At 40.3% G+C, this 16,590-nt stretch overlaps 1 protein-coding gene across 1 annotated transcript in view; it reads left to right on the top strand.

Moving 5' to 3' along the window:
* The window catches only part of RAPGEF5 (Rap guanine nucleotide exchange factor 5), a 159,358-nt gene that overhangs the window by 57,812 nt on the left and 84,956 nt on the right, over positions 1-16,590 (top strand). The window contains exons 8-9 of the mRNA XM_069007097.1: positions 4,324-4,400; positions 9,895-10,020. Of these exons, the coding sequence (XP_068863198.1) occupies positions 4,324-4,400; positions 9,895-10,020 (203 nt within the window). The remainder of the gene's footprint in view (positions 1-4,323; positions 4,401-9,894; positions 10,021-16,590) is intronic.

Raw genomic sequence — 16,590 nt, 5'->3', positions numbered from 1 at the left:
CAGAATGACGATAGTGCCTTGGTTTGTGTTGGGAAGGTTATCTTTGCAGCCAGAAGGGGTAGAAAGAAGAAATTTCATTTATAGAAAAGGAAGAAAGCACAATAAAGCAAAGCCTCTGGGAAGATTACAACCCTGTGGGTTCCAGGAGTTGCTTTGTGTGGATTTTTTTAAACTGTCCTTCCCACTTTCAGTTGGACAAATGATTCTGCTATATTGAACAAGACTCTATTAAAATGAAATAGTGTGATCATATTATTATCTGACTTTTAAAAATCTTACTCATCAAATGTAATTAATGCAATTAATTTACCTTCAAGTTTGTGGCATAAAGAGGAGTGTGTCGTGGAGGCACTGCTCTGAGGGTAATCTTGGCAGATTCTTCCATAGGCAGGAGAAGGTCTGTAGTGCTGCTGGTGTTACCCTCACTGGATGCCAGCCTGTCTAGCTAAGGTGAGCCCTTTAGCAGTAGTGCTCCATGCTGCTGGGAAAGACAAATTCTTTCCAGTGCCTTAAATCTACACTAAACTTTGTGGCACGGCTGTAAAAACAGGGGGGAGCACGGTTGGTTGGCTCCAGCGTGAGCGATGCTTGCTTTCCCTTTCCTTTCACACCCCAGTGTGATGGCTGATTCTGGTGAGGTAGCAGGTACCAAATGATTTACCTTGGTTTCTTATTTCTTCATTTGTTTTTTTTCTGCTGATATAATGATCTGAAATGGAATTACTAAAGGACAAGCCTCTCCCACACAAGAGTTCCCTGTTCTAACATTAGTTTACAGAAGAATCTGCTAGCAAATCTCAGCTCTGGTCTGAGGGGGCACAAGGAACTCAAATCAGATGATGGCCCTTATGATCCTTAAGTGACTATAAAACATCAAAGTCCTGAATTCCCTAGACTAATTTGCAAATGGACATATTTGAACTGCACATTAGCAAGCTAATGCTCATTTGACATCTTTTTCTTTCGTTCATGGTGACCTTTCCTCCAAAGGAGAAATGCTGCAGGTAGAAAAGGGAATTGATGACTCTGCATTTGTTTGTATTTTTTTCCTGTCTTTGGTCTCAAGCCTGAACCCAAACATAACATTAAATAGATACATATAGATCAGGGTAAATCACCTTTGCCTTTCCCTGTTATTGCTGCTTTGTAAAACATGCTGGGATACTTGTATCAGGGAGCAAAGCTGGATTTATGGTGGTGGAGAAGGAAATGTTTGGCTTGGCTCCAAAGTTCACAACTTTTTGTATGTACAGTTCCAGAATCAGCACTTGCCTACCCATCCCACCCTAAGCTTCCACTCAGTTTTCCTATCATTGGCTCGGTGATGTCAAAAGTTTTTATTAAAAAATAAATAGCCAGCTAACAGTAAGTAGGAAATTATCCTTGAATTCTTATATTTTGTGACAGAACTTGTATTGCATGCACAATAACCCACGAGGGCAACACCTGGACCAATTCAAGGGGTGTCTATGAGTTGTTATGATGTCTAAAAATACTGAAATCAATTTCTAAATACACCAGAATATTGGTGGGGTTTTTTCTGATTTGTAGACAAAACACATAGTAACTTTTTCCTACAGAAACCAAGAAAATATAATTAAGGGTTGTTGCTTGTCTGTGTGGCCACTTCAGCCTTCAAGGGACCTAGTTCTTGTGATGGGAAAAAAGTATGTGATGATGTGATTCCTTGAATGTTGTTCCCTGGGTGTAGTTAAATGGTTCAGTTGTGGCTGGTTCTTATGGGTTTGGATAAGAGGCAGGGAGGACAAAAAAAATCAAGTTTGTGATGGAAATTTCATGAAAAAGAGGCCAAATGCTCATTCTCTCCCAAGAGAGCTGTAAGAACGTCAGTGTGAGATCTGGGACTCTTTTTTTTTTTCCTTTAAGAAAATATTTGCTGCTTCTTTTCTACATTCCTTACACAGTCTAAACAACATTGAAGCCAAGGAGAGCTGTGTTTGGATGATAAACTTATTCAGGCTCTTTTAGAGTTGAATTGTGAAATTCCTGATAAAAAACTTACTTTTTTTTTTTTAAGCCATTCACTTAGAGAACACTTAAACTGAGGCAATTTTCTTGTCAGCTTTAAAACTACTCATGTTAAAATCGTTCAACACCTAAGGATACCTGTATTCATTGGGGATTGTGGACATGTACCCTCTTTCTCTTTCCCTTTGTGCCGGCTAAGAGATCTTGCTGCCCTCAGTTCTGGGTGTTTGCTGCTTGTCGCTATCTCCCTGGCCAGACACCCTCCACTTGCTAACCTGCCTGCCCAGCCAGGTGTGCCACAGGTGCTGCTCCTCAGAGGTTCACTTTGGTTGAAGATGCTCCCCTGGCACTGGGCAGGGAAGGGGACACTTGTAACTGAGGCCTGTGACAAGGAGCCAGTTGGCAGGCACTAACCTTTTTCCCTGGCACAGCTGTTTGTGGAGCGCCCATCTGCTCAGGACTGTTGGAAAAGCTGGCTGGATCAATGTAAATCACTTAAACCTGGATGTGTGATCTTGTTACTAGCAAGGTGCCACTCCTTTAAATGCCGTGATTAATAGCCAGAGTTTGGGGGATATTTTGCCCATGAGTGCCTACAGCAAATTGATTTTAGAAGAAATCAGAAAATTGAAAGGAGAACTGGGGAAATGTTCTCCTAATGTAGACTTAACAGTTTGAGAAATTGCTCAAGCAACTGATTTTTAGCATTTGTTAATGCCTTCTGGCATTGCAACATTCGCGTCTCATGCAGGTTGCTCTGTAGTGGTCAACAAATAGATGTCCTGAGCCCTCTGTGTCTCCCACAGGGGCAGTGGGTAGAACAGGGTCATGCATGTCTGGGACTGTGCAAGAGGATGAGGCAGCTCTTGGGGAGGAAGGCTGGGAGTTGGGTTACATGGGAAGGTGCTGCACAGAGCCCCCAGCCTGGCTGGATGGAGTGGGTTGCCTTTAGAAATGCTGCCCTGCACTAGAAAAGCAGGGCCACACATGGCTGTTCAGGCCATCCCTCTCGTTACTGGGTCATTGTGTTGTCCTTTTCCAGGCTGGGGCAGAGATGTGCCACAATGTCCCAAGAGTGTTTTGGTTTCACCAGCTTTAAGTGCTGCTGGGATCTAATGCCCGTTATACATGCTGTCTGTTACAGCTCTAGTCTGACCCTCTGGTTCCAGTATTCACCTTCAATTTCAGAGGTTTGCTTGTAAAGTGATGCCTGTAAACCCAGTGGTGAAGATTTGTATCAGAACTCTGTTTTCCTTTGATAATGGATTTAAAAAGATCCTGGAATGGAATAAACTGTATTGATAGAATGACTTATTTCCCCTTTTATAATTACATTTTTATTACTTTTTTTTTTTCCGATAGCATAACTGTGGGGGAAGAAACAAAATTATATCCTATATGGTATAGCAATATCAGCAGCAATCCTGGCATAAGAAAAAATAAATCCGTACAATTTATTTTAGAGGTCAAGAACAGTCCAAAATTACTTTTCTTTTAAGTTGGTAGATGCTGCCTGACTGAGGTGTCCTTTCATGAGAGATTCCTTGTTTCTTTAGCTGGATAAACTGCTACCTCTGATTTTGACCCTTCTGGGGATTACAAGTTTGATACAAATCTTTAAAGTCCAGCAAAACTTGCTGGTGTTAAGTGATTTAACTTATGTTAGTTGAGTGAGGTTGCTGTTTTTTCTATTGTGCCAGCAGCAAAGAACGTTCAATAAAACATACGTTACCATTTATTTCTGGAGATGATTCTCATGGCTAGTGGTGATGTTAAGATTTAGATCACTTTGCTTACAAAGAATTTTCCAAGTCTAAGGTGAGGGATAAATTTGCTTATTTTGTTTCGTCTGAGCTGATCTTCTGCAATATAATGGAACAAGAGGGAGACCTTATTTTTTTTATTGCTTATGAGTCATGATATCTTGTTACAATGTATGGAAAAGTGGAGTTTCCTTAAATGTCATCATTTTATCAGCACTAACAGTAGCACGACTATAACTATTTAGTACTGGATTTTACTGCCTGGGGAAAAATAAAGTATACTGTATTTAGCATTTTTCTAAACCCAATAAGGTGTACTGCAGAATTGCTTTCCGAGCTGCTTTTTTGATGTCTGCAATCACTTCTTGAGCCGATCTCTGAGGGAGTGCAGGGAGACAGTCTGTGTACCTTATAGGATCTGTCTAAAACCACTCCAGGAGTTAACTAGAATGCTAAAGTTTAAACATTCCTTGAATGGTCATCCTATTTGATCTAAAGTGGGCCATGCCGCTCTGCTGCTTTTTTGTGATTTAAACCTGCCTGCTTCCAATATTCCTCTTTCTTATTTTAGCAATTCATCAAAATGAAGAAAACAGCAGTCAGGAAATAAGAGAACTAGAAGAGCTCAAGGATACCTCTGATGCACAGGTAAATGTGTAAGATTAATGGAGTCTTGGAAATGTTTTCAGATCTACAAGCTGAAGAACTGCTTTCAGTAGCTCTGGGAAATGGATTTTCCTCAATGCTCTGTTCAGGGAGCATGTAGGAGGGACAAAGTCTGCTGGATCTCATCTTATGTGACTATTTAGAATAAGATTGATTATTACTCTGGGAATTAATCCCATGATGTTGCAATTGGACAGCATTCTTCACCTATCTTTCTGCTCCTTTTAGACAATACACATAGCATATACCAGATGTGAAAGTAAAATGAGATGTGTTTTAGGAGGCAAGGGTATATGACATTTTGATTGAATTTTAATCACTGTAAGTAGGCATGCAATGAAATAAGGATATTTATTAGTCATTCAAGTGCAAGCAACAACCTTCTTCTTTCTTTCCCTAACTGCCCTCATTTGCAACCAAAGCACACTTGATATTGCTCAGAAGAAACTAAACTACCTTTTAGAGTATTTTATTGTGGAATTGCTTACCCTTTTTAATTCTGTGAATCTTTGTTGATTAATCTGCAACTCATTCAATCATTCCGTTCATGCATTCAAGCTGTGCAAGTGTAACTGCATCACTCATTGTACTGGTACTGATTATTGCTTTTAATTTAAAATTGATTTTTCCCAGTCTTGACTGTTTTTTTCTCCTTCTATTCCTCTTGCAACTGTTATGTTCCCCAGCAGTTGCCACCTTTTCTCCTTCCACTATATGCAGCTTGCAGTTCCTGTCTGAGATTTATCTCCCTAACATCTTGCCAAACTGAAAAGTTGTGTGCAAGAAAGACAGGATTTATGCTGATATCTGTGAGCAAGCCTGGCTGAAAGGGCACAAGCCATGTAGCCAAGAGTGCATTACAGAGATATAGAAAGGACCCAGAGGGAAACAGTGACCTCACTGCACAAAAAATCTGGCTTTCTGGTTTTTTGTTGGATTTTTTTGGGGGGGGAGGGGAGGGGTAGGGAGGCAAAGGATTTAGTGTGTACTCAGTTCTACTTAGTTGCTGTAGTTATTACAGATTTTTGAAAATGTTTGTTCCCATTTGTGACATACACCAAGTATGCCAGCTAATAAGATTACCTGAACTGATTATAAAAGCCCATAAAAATTTATTATTGGGACATTGATTTACCCAGATTTTAATTGACTGGAAGCCAGCTTCTAAAATTTAAAACAATATGAAACACACTTAAAATTATGCAATTACTAAATGAGCAGTTAACAGAAGCGTTCTTGTGCTCTGCTGGGAGAAGAGCAGGGGTGTTACCAAAGCCGTGGTTGCTCCAGTTTGTTAGCACCATAAAAATGACATCCAGTGAAGGCCAAATAGAGTTTGTTTTAAAGGAGTGAATGACTTTTTTTCACTTCAGTGGGACTGTACATGTGAGTGGAGCAGAGCAAGGGTTCCTGTCTTTTGAGGCAGTGGCATGTGGGTTTAAGTTTTGAGGTTGATCAAAGGTGAAGTCGGTAATAATTATGTTTTTATCACCAGCTACAGAAAGAGACAGAGGTATAGTGAAAGAAAACCAAACCACCACAAACCTTCTGTTAATAGAATTGAAGGGTGTGGTGCCTGCTCTAAACACTGCTCTCTGGGACAGAGGCTTGATTCACATCAGAGTTAATTAACAAAAGTGGCAGAAGTGTGGGAAAAAATTGGCAAGGGGATTTTCAAAAGCAAGCATGCTGTAAACAATGCAAATTATGTAAATAAAAGATCCTGTCTTGTCTTCCTAGGGACGTGTTAATTCACCTCTGTGTCATTGCTAGGATGCTCATTTATGACCTCTACAGAGGGAATATTTTCCAATGGATATGTTGAAACAGAAAGTATGTTGTCAGCATCCTCCCTTTTCCAACCTCAGTAGTGACTAATTTTCTTTAATTCCCATTAAACTTTTAAAAATTTCATTTCAAATATTACATAAACACATTTAATTATAGTAATTTTGGGCCATGAATGGTAGTAAAGCCTTACTATAAAGTATAATTCATTAAAGTAAAGCCAGTTAAATTATGCACCTTTGTGATTTTCACCTTCACATAAGTTAGTAATTTTATCTGGTTTGGTCTACATGAATTACAGGCCTAAGCACCAACAAGGGTTTTGGGGGATGTGTGCCTGCACAAAATGAAAATCAAAATTGCTCTTTACAAGTAGGGTGACTTTTGTCTAACAGCTTCCAAAACATTGTCTGAAAATTAAATTTGTATTGAGAAGTGAAAATGACCAGTAATTGGAGACTGTCAACATCTTCCTAACCAGGTTTTAGAAGCTGTCATCAATTAATTATTAATTGACCTGGATGTTTTCTTACAAGTATTTAGCAGACAGATTTGTAGTGGAATGTCAGCATAAGTGAGGAAACCAGAAGTAAAAGTAAAGGATTCAAACTTTTTTTCTTAATGATGAAAAAACATGTTTAGCCTTGTGTTTCAAGTGCATTTTTTACTCCCAGAGCTAAACATATATAATTAATTTAATAATACCTTAGCCCTCCCAGAAATTTTTTATCCTCTGGAAACCCAATTAAATACATATTTTTTTTCATGTTCTCTGCAAATCTTTAAATTAAAGAGCTATGACTGAGGAGGGGACGTGTTAAAATGCAGTGTTTCTACTTGGTGGTTATTTGAAACAGGACAATGTGATTCTTCAATGAGATTGCCACTTTGAATACAGACCATATTTGTGGCAGGCCTAATGGGCTTGTCTTTAGAGTTGCTCCTCTGGGGTGCTCATCCATGTGGAAGGCAGAAACACGCTCTGTGTGAACACAGGTGGAGGGCAAGTGGTGGAAGAGAGCGAGACCCAACATTCAGAACCTTGTCTTTCTCTGGGATGTTTGTCCCACTTGAACATACTGAAGCCAACTCTTGCTCCAAAACTGAAGCCCCCCTCTCTCTTCATAACTTAAGTGGTTTTAACCATTGGGCTTTGCCTCACACTGTGAAGATCAACAAATAGTTGTTCAGCCACTCGTAGGTCATGGTCTGCCTTCTTTGGACACGTGTCCTGGTTCCGGCCAGGACATGGTTCATTTTTGCAATAGCCAGGACCCAGAGGTTATTCTATACCACCTTACATCATTGGTGGGGATGGGGGAAGGGATTCCCTTCCGGGTAGGGATGTGGAGGAGGGTCGAGGGGTTTCCATGTGAATCATTCCTTCCTTGTACTCTCTGTCATTATTATTGTTGCTGTTACTGTTTGTTTTCTTATCTAGTTGCTGGTTTCAGTAAATTGTTCTTATCTCAATCTGTGATCTTTACGTTTTGTGCCTTCAATTCTCCTCTCCAGCTACCTGCAGGAGGTGGGGGACGGAGAGGGGAGGGAGCAAGTGGCACCTGGTTTAGTTGCAGTAGGAGAACTAAATTGGGGACTGCCATTCCTAAACCATGACAGCACAACACGAAGGTGAAAAAAGTGCCTCCACAGTATTAAGATCCCAGATCCAGAAAGACTCCAAATCTTTTTCATCCTGAAGTCCTAGTAGGCGATAACACTTTGAATTGTCCTTAGCCTACATTACATTGATGTAATACTCTGCTAGAAGCATCCTGCAGCCACAAAATAAGCAGGTTTGGTTTAGCTGATGTCCCCACGCCATCAAAGTGTTGGAAGTGCAGACTCCCAAGTCTTAGGTTCCCTGTGTAAATTGCTGGAGAAAAAGGGGAATATTAGGAAACAACTATCTGACCATTTAAAAATGTCTCTGTAGACCAAAAAAAATTCTCTTCCTAAATACCCTCTTTTCTCTATTGATTAAACAAGTCTGGACAACTAGTTCACTATATTCTTCCACATTTGATAAAATCAGTCTTACTGCTGATCTGCAGGGGATAAGAGTGTGTCAGAACTGGTTTATAAACCAGTGTCTTTGATTTAGAAGATAAGGCACTAAACTTAGACTATGTAAGGAATTTGAGATTAGGCAATGCAATTCCTTATTTTCTCGGAGGGTTTCTGACCTTCGAACCAGTGGTTCCTTATGTGGAAAAGCTGGGTTCCTCAGGAGGCTGGGCTCAGGAGGGGCATAGGACATGCAAGGCACAGGCTGTATCTGAAATCCTTTACTTCATCAGAGCAGAAGTGTCTGATGTAGGCTTCTGAGGAAATGTCTTCATCCCAACTGGAAGAATATAGGCACGTACAAATGACTTGGTCATGGACCTTATTTTTTTCCATCAGCATTAAAGCACTTATTCATAAAGTGGATTTGTTTTCTTCTTCAGATGAAGAAATCTTAACTCCCCACTTCCCTCCTCCTTGGAGAAACTAGCAGACTGTAGGATGATTTGAGTGGGCACTCTCACACCTTCATCTGTCATGGACAGGAATTTCTCAAGGCCAAAGGATTGGAGCCTGCAGGGTTAAGGTGTCAGGGGATCCCTAGGTTTTGGGGCTGACTCACAAGACGTGTTGTGAATTTTGGAGTAGGTAGTGATTAATTTAAACTCAAGGTGAACAGTAGAAAGAAAATGGTGAAGGAAGTGGGGGGAAAATATTTATTTGCAGATTGCCTTTGAAGTCATATAGCCATATCATAGCTATGCCACATGATGGGCCTTCCCAAGGCATATGCTGTTCCCATCAGGAAACATCTGGGCTAATAAAAGCTGCATGGTATCATCGCCCCAGGTCTCAGTTCTGCAGAGGCTATATCCATAACCAAACCATGGACAGTGATATCGGCCACTGGCTTTGCAGGGAGCAATTTAGCCCATATCAGCTAACTTTGTGCTGAGTCTCTACTGTGCCTGTGTGCAAGCATGAATCCATCTTCTTATATGGATCTATCTGGCATTTTTAGAAAACAACCAGTGCTGAATGTTGTGACAAAACACTATCAGAATAGCTTGAATAACTGTCAGAATATTAGCCAAAAAAATAGTTCTAACATAGCTTTTAAAGCAAATATAATTTCCTCTCCTAAACAAAATCAAGAGATACAGATTTGTTATTTAGAGAATAAATAAATGTGGCACAACTGTCTTTTAACTCTTGAGTCTTGCATATGTGAAAAATAGTTGGAGCGGGAGCAGAGGGAGTTGTAGCCTGTTATTTTTAGGAGTGCCTTGTGTTGCACTTCATTCTTTTTCCAGGGCTGTTCCTGGCTAACTTTCCCATGAGTTTTTAACCTCTTGCTCTTGTTCTCTTATGTAACAGGAAACAGGCTGACAGGAACAAATAAAACACAGCGTATCTGATAGTTGCACTCAGAGGAGCAGTTGATTTAGTTAGCCCTGCCTTCTTTCCTCCAGAGTAGATGCATTTGGAGATTCAGATGTGCCTCTGTTCCTCTCCAGTTGTTTCCCAGGAAGCAGTGACTTGTTTGTGCTCAGCAAGTGGCACCGAAATACCGCAAATATGAAAAAACAGATGCATTTCTTTTAAGGTTGAAATTTGTGGCAGTGTCATGTCCTGGGATTGTGGATTTAAGTATCTGTTTGCTCTTTCTCCCACCCTTAAGGCAGGAGTTTTATGCAAGCTTCAGGGAAGAGATGACATCGGACGGATTGAGCTGGTCCAAAAGCTGGCGAGAGAGAACTGCCAGTTTTTGCAGGCGGATAGAAAAGCACTGGAGAAGGCAGAACAAGTAAGACATTTCTTGTTTGGGCTTTTTGTTTCTTTCTGGTAGGGGAGGGAAATTTAGGTCACAAAGCTGAAATAGCAAAGCTGATGGTCAGAATCCAGGGCACACATTAGTCATGGAGCTGTAGCTGCTCTCCTCTGGCATTTACATTTCTCTAAAGTGCGTTCAGGTCAATAATTGTCAACACACTTAAATTATTATGTTGTCATTAACTGTCGGTTGCTGTTACTAATATACACATATAGCAGATGATTTCAGGATGCTTTTTACCAAATTGTTGGGCTCTACGATGTATTTAAAGTATAAGGCATATGAGTGCTTCAAGTACTTACTCTAAATTATCTTAAAATTACTTCACTGTGGGTATATTTGGACGCAAGCATTGACTGAAACTTTTCAGCATGAATTAAAAAGAATGGTCTGGATAGGGAATTCAGCAGTTTGTGTTTTTTTCTTTTAAATTGTATTTTCAATCAAAAGTTACACTGAAGAAAGCAGCATTCTTTTTAATGCTTCTGAAAGCACTTATTCAGATGTTAATAACTGGATTGAAAACGCACTGCAACTTGACTGGTCTGCTTATAGGACAATGTCTCCTAATTTTGTTCTCCTAGTGAAGGTTTCTCTCTGATTGCATATTCATCTAAAGGTGCAGAGGATAGTAACTGCAAGAAACAACAAAAATCCCATCTAGTCCTCATGTCTCTTGCCATTATGTATATGTAATTTATTCCATTTTTGGCTCACTGGACAGTAGAAAAAAGACACGTGCTTTAGAAAATAAATACTTTTCAGCTCATTTGAAGTTCATTCCTACTGAAATAAGGAAAAGAGAATGATGAAATCTTATTTCAGAGCTTCATGCGGTTCTGCTCAGTAGTGTAGAGGGTCTGGTCTGGTGTAGTTAGATGTGTAATTGTATCAGGAGGTGTGCAGAAGGGAGGAGGCAATTAGCCAGGCTAATTCCCCAAGATTAAATTGTTTCTCAGCTGACCTGCCAGCAATGGACATCTGGGAGAATTTTTATATACCTTTAAACTGTATCCACAAAGCACAATTAAAAGTTTAGGTGCTCAAGCAAAGAAGATTTTAAACCAGGGAAGATTTCTCTTGTGTTTCAGGATTTGGAAACAGGATTACAGATACATGGGCATAGATGAGGGGGGACTGTTGTGACTGATACTCAAAAAATTCAGTGGATATTTTTGCTGCTACTTTAGTAGCAGCAAAATGGTCATTGCAAAGGGTGCTGTGAAGGCAGCTGCAGCTCTGTAGCTGCACAGATTACAGTAGAGTTCCAAAAATGGAAAGGAAAGAAGCACTCAGCTTTTCTTCTCCTTTTGAAAAGTATGGCACTTAGCAGTTGCTGCTATTTAGGAGATGAGTGGCTTCAGTTTAGCAGGAGCTCAAGCAATTTCCTCATGCCCGTTCTGAGCAGTATAACACAGCAATAACTGCTCTCAGACAAGGATATGCCTTTAGACCTTTAGGACATGCTTTTAGAGGTGACAGCAAAGAGAAATGTCTCCTGAGAGACTGCAGAAGCCCAGGTCATTCCTCATGTGCCCTTTATTTCTGGGTGGGGAATGTCTTACAGCTAGTGCTGGCAATAATAAATCATGGTGTGCTTCTTCCCCCTGTTCTGCACTTTGCTGGTTGTTGTAGGGTGGGTCCAGGCAGCCCATGCCCAGACCGAAGGGAGACCTACAGTCCTCGTTGTGGTGTGTCTGGTAAGCCCTCAGCTGGACTACTGCCTTCATTAGGAATAGTTACCAAGAAGGCATACTGAACATGGGCAAGGTTTGTCGTAGCTTCTCAGTTTAGCTGACTCAGGTAACTAACTTTCAGTGGAAAAAATGCACACGTTGCCGTGGCAGGGCAGTGGGTTGCAAATGTTCCGGAAGCTGTGAGCTTCCATCCCTTCCTCTCCCTCCCTTCCTCCCGTGTGGTCTGAGAGCTGATCTGGTGCACGTGCAGGTGACAGAATTTGACTGGCTGGGCAGGGTTCACTGCTCCAGGCAGATATCCCCCCTCTTCTCCAAGGAGAAAAGCAACAGGCTGAATTGTAGTGATTACTGCTTGGATCCAGGATTTCAGACCTTCCCACCTCATCCTGCTGCTACAAAAGTGATGGCAGATTCATTGGCATTGGCTTACTATCAGTCCCTTGGACTCACTGTGAATGTTAGGGGAACAACATGTTCAGGGTGTGGTATCCTTATTATGTGCAACATGCCCATCTTTCTTTTTTTTTTTTTTGTTTTTAAAAGCATAGCTTATTTTACACTGCTTTCTTAGTAACACAGGTGATGGGCACTCAGTGCAGGAGTAAAATGGAGATGCTCTGTGCATTTTCCACAGGACCCTCATTTCTCAGCAAGTATCCCTGCACTAAAGCTTTCATCAGCTTTCCCTCCTGGGGAGCTCAAACTGGGCTTTCTTGGATGATCTGCCTTCCTCAAAGGAATGGCATGCAGTCTGTAAATGAGACGCCTGAACACCCTGCCAGGCTGTTCTCCCTGCCCTTGGAGAGCCTGCTATCCAGGCTGGCCTCCTGGCAGCCCAGCTCAAAGCAGAAATGCTACTGGCTTGCAGGGCTATGTGTTTCTGTCAGCCTGGGCCAGTGTCACTGTTAAAAGCTGTGGGCTTTATGCCCTGCCTGGAAGTTAAGCTGCTCTTTCCAGGATGGCCAGTGGGAAATTTTGCCTGAAGCAGATTTCTCCTCTAGTTTGTTCTCCTCCAGGAATATGAAAAAAAACTCAAAACCCCAACTTGAACATGGGATTAGAGTTGTGCATATGCATAATTCCTCTCTGCCTGTACTGTGTCCCAGGTATGTGATGGGAAATGGAGTTGTGGCTCCTCTGGGTGTTATACCCACTGTGTTTCTAAAGCAGGTCTCTTCAGATCAGTACAGCCTCACATGGGTTTCCAGCACTAACAGAAAATATAAATGTATTACAATTGAGCTTTTATGATTCTTGTACTTTCCTGTGAAGAAGAAAGGGTTCTCAGCCTAACTGAAGAATTTGGTACTGATTTGGTACCCCAATACTCTTTGCAGGACAGTGAATGAGGGGTGGCATGTGGTAGAGAGCTAGACTGGATGACTAGGAGGACTGGTAAACTCTCCTGTCATTCAAATAAATAGTCACCATCTTCATCTCAGTTTGAGGACAGAAGTTAATGACTCACTTAAAGAAGATAGATGACAGATGTGGATGCAGAAGTGGTATTCAAGCAGATAAAGTACCTAGAGGTGTTCTTTAAGGTGTGGTGTTGGAGGTCTCTGGTCCACAAGGACCAGGTGAAGCATGGATTGGTTTGGGTTTCTAGTTCAGGAGATGAAATGTAATTTTTTTCTCAGAAAAAGCAGATGGTCTGGAAGAGGGAAAATATGCGACAGCTGGCTGGCTCACTGGAGAAAAACTTGGTTTGGAACTGTAGTGGGTGGGAAAAGGGATTCCTTTAGTCTGGCTGTGTTCTGGAGGCTGTAAAATTGGGATATGTATATATATCTAAGATGATTTGTACAAAATCAGAAAGTCCATACTGCTGTTTTTTTAAAGTTTTCTGGTATGCTATGGTTTCTTTTCACATTTATGGTCTGAACGAAAAAAGAGCTTTGAACAACTCTCATAATTTAAAAAGTTCTGTGCTCAGTCTCTGTTATATGTGAGCTGCTTAATTGATTTTGACACTGGAAGCTGACAGTGTCCAGGTTAGATTGGTATATTGGAACTGGTGTTCCTTGGTAGCACACAGTGCCAACTTCTTCTCTGGTGAATATAGTGTTTGCAAAGTGCTCTAACCATAATGGTGCTCACAGACTTGTAGAGAAAAACAAAAACTAAATTACAGTGATTTTTTTCTCTTCACTCACACTTGCTAATGTGTTAGAATTAAGGTGCTTAATTAAGGCACTGAACCTACTTTATGTGTTAGGTTTCCTAAAACTTCAGCTTTGCTAATGAGTAGAGAGTAAATAGTACTAAATGAGCTTCTAAGTAGGCAGATAAGCTTATTCTCTGTGCTTTTGCATTCCTACAATGTGTTGACAAATAAATAAAGTGAAATGATTGTCTAAAATACACAGAAATTATTTTAGTATCAAATATGGGATAGAGTAAAAAAAACCATGCAAGCTTGCAGATCTAATTTTATCATTACATGCAAATCATACTCATAAGCCTCGGGAAATGTGAAACTGGATATTTGTATTTTTATGTAATTTAAATATTTCATTTCCTTAAAAAAATTACTTTGACAGAAAATAGATGAAAAATCTGTATTGAAATATTCAGCTACAGAGCGAGCCTGCTTTTTGGAGAGGTTTGCTTATTATTAGCATTAATTATAATATAGAAAGCAAGCTGTGTATGTAAAGCCATTTGAAGTAATTTATCATAGCTTTTTTCCTCCAGCATACATTTGGGATGCATTCGAGACATATTTGCACTAAACCATAGTTTTTGAAATTCCTTTTAGTCAACTACAACTCAGTTAAAGCATGCCTTTATATGTGAAAATGCGTTGTACAGTATTTCCAGTTAATATTTCAATGAAGTGTTGCTCTCATTAAGAAAATCATGCCTGTTTATAGTGTCATAGTAAAATTGTAAAAGGGTTTTTCACCTCAGCAAATGGGGAGAATATTCTTTAGATTATAGTATCATTTTCATAGTCAGATCCACTGAATAAGACGTTCACAAACTGACAATAATGTTCAAAGGAGGCTCTTCCAGTACTTCCCTGAATCAGTAGGAAGGGGAACATTTCCTAAATCCACCCTGTAATCCCTTTACAGATTAATCTATATATTAATTAGAATTATGTACTCTTTAAAGGTACATAAGTACATACAGATTGAGTGTATTGATTCTGTGACTTAATTCGAGATGAAAGAGGTTATTATATGAGGCAGGTATGTTTTCAGAAAGGAAACAGATACTGAAGAACAGTTCTGTTAATTTGCTGGGTACTAACTTTTGTAGTCGGTGGTCTCATTAGGAAGACAGATGATTTGCTCATTGAAGCAGGTTAGTGGTTGAGCTGAAGCTGTTAAAAGGCTCACAACAGAAGATTAATGATTTAGAGCCTTGGGTTGTATGGATTACTCACAACCAAGGAATTTCTTAAGGAAATTCCAGCCATGACACACCAGGGGTATTTTTAGGGTACCCAGCTGGACGCCTGCAAGGAGACAAGAATCAATGTCAGGACATGTCCAGAGCTGCAGCTTTTGTTAGCTTGACAAAGCTGTGGCATTGTGCTGATGTACTGCTGGATTGATGGTCAGTAATCAGGCCTCTGATGGAAAAATATTTTTTAAAATACATCAAATGACATCTGAATACAGTCAGGGACTGACATCTGTGCATTACTTTCTAAAAACATGATCACTTTTGTTGTATCTGCTCTGCTTGGGACAGACCTATTGAGTAGCTTGGGTGCAGGTTTACTACTTTTGACTCTTGACAACTGCTCTGCATCTCTTGCAGAGCTGTGGGTCAAGTGGTCATAACAACTATAGCACAGTTTTGCAAAAACTTTCATGGCTTGAATAGCTATGAGGTGCTATAGATGTCTAAAGTCATTTCAACAGAACGGACTTGGCATGTCAGCACGGGAGTTTGCTATTTCTCTTTATACCTCTTAGACCCAGCAGCATCAGCAGAGAGAGCTGTACCAGGGTAAGATAATCGTTTTCAAATTTAGTCTTCAATTACAAGCCAAGAAAAAAAATGAATCTGTCAATGAGGTTGTCAGTTTATACCTCCTTGTTGAGTAAGAGTTAGGTACATGTTTGCTGTGGAGGTAACCTGAAGTTCAAGTCTCTGGTCTGAATCAGGGGAAACAGGGAGTGGAATCTAGTTCTGTCATGTTCTGAAGAGAATGTCCTATTCCAGATAGTCGATTTTTCATCTGCTGGAATGAATGCATAGCCCCAGGTGATCACCTGTTCTTCATAAGCCAACCTCTTTATGTTCTGAGAAGAAAAGGTTTCTGCAGGTCCTGAGATTTTGTTTTTTCTAGTACGGAACAGGCACAGGCATCTTTTTGAAATGGAAAAAGTTTGCCAGAGATAAAGATCCTTCTGCTCAGATGTAGGATTGGGATCATTTGCATGCTAGGAAAATCCTTGTTTCAGTCTTTTGCAGCACTCTTAAAATAATAACAGAATTATACTTATTTGCTACATACTTTCAAGAGGACTTACCACTCCTTTTGTTGAGTCTGCTTAATGTGGCCAAAGTTTTGGAGGAGAATGCCAGGAGTGCAAAATAGTGGTGAAATTATGTGATCCTTCTCCTTGTAAAAAAAAGCACTAGAGTCATTCTTGTGCTCCCACGATATGTTGTAAGCACAGCGTAGGAACCCATTGAGTGTAAACCTCGCTATTTTTCTTGAAGTCAAGTTACATATTCCCACAATACTTTCTTTCCTCCAGATGCTCATCATGGTGTTTAAAAGAAAAGAAAGGCTAATTTTCTCCTCTTTGATTTATTCTGTAACATTATACTACTTTGTATAGGAGGAAATTCCACATACACATTTTGCATGTTAGGCTTT

This window comes from Aphelocoma coerulescens, chromosome 2 (genome assembly GCF_041296385.1).
Source record: "Aphelocoma coerulescens isolate FSJ_1873_10779 chromosome 2, UR_Acoe_1.0, whole genome shotgun sequence".
Classification (NCBI taxonomy): domain Eukaryota; kingdom Metazoa; phylum Chordata; class Aves; order Passeriformes; family Corvidae; genus Aphelocoma; species Aphelocoma coerulescens.
Note: the sequence above shows the minus strand (reverse complement) of the source record. Positions and strands in the feature narration are given on the sequence as shown.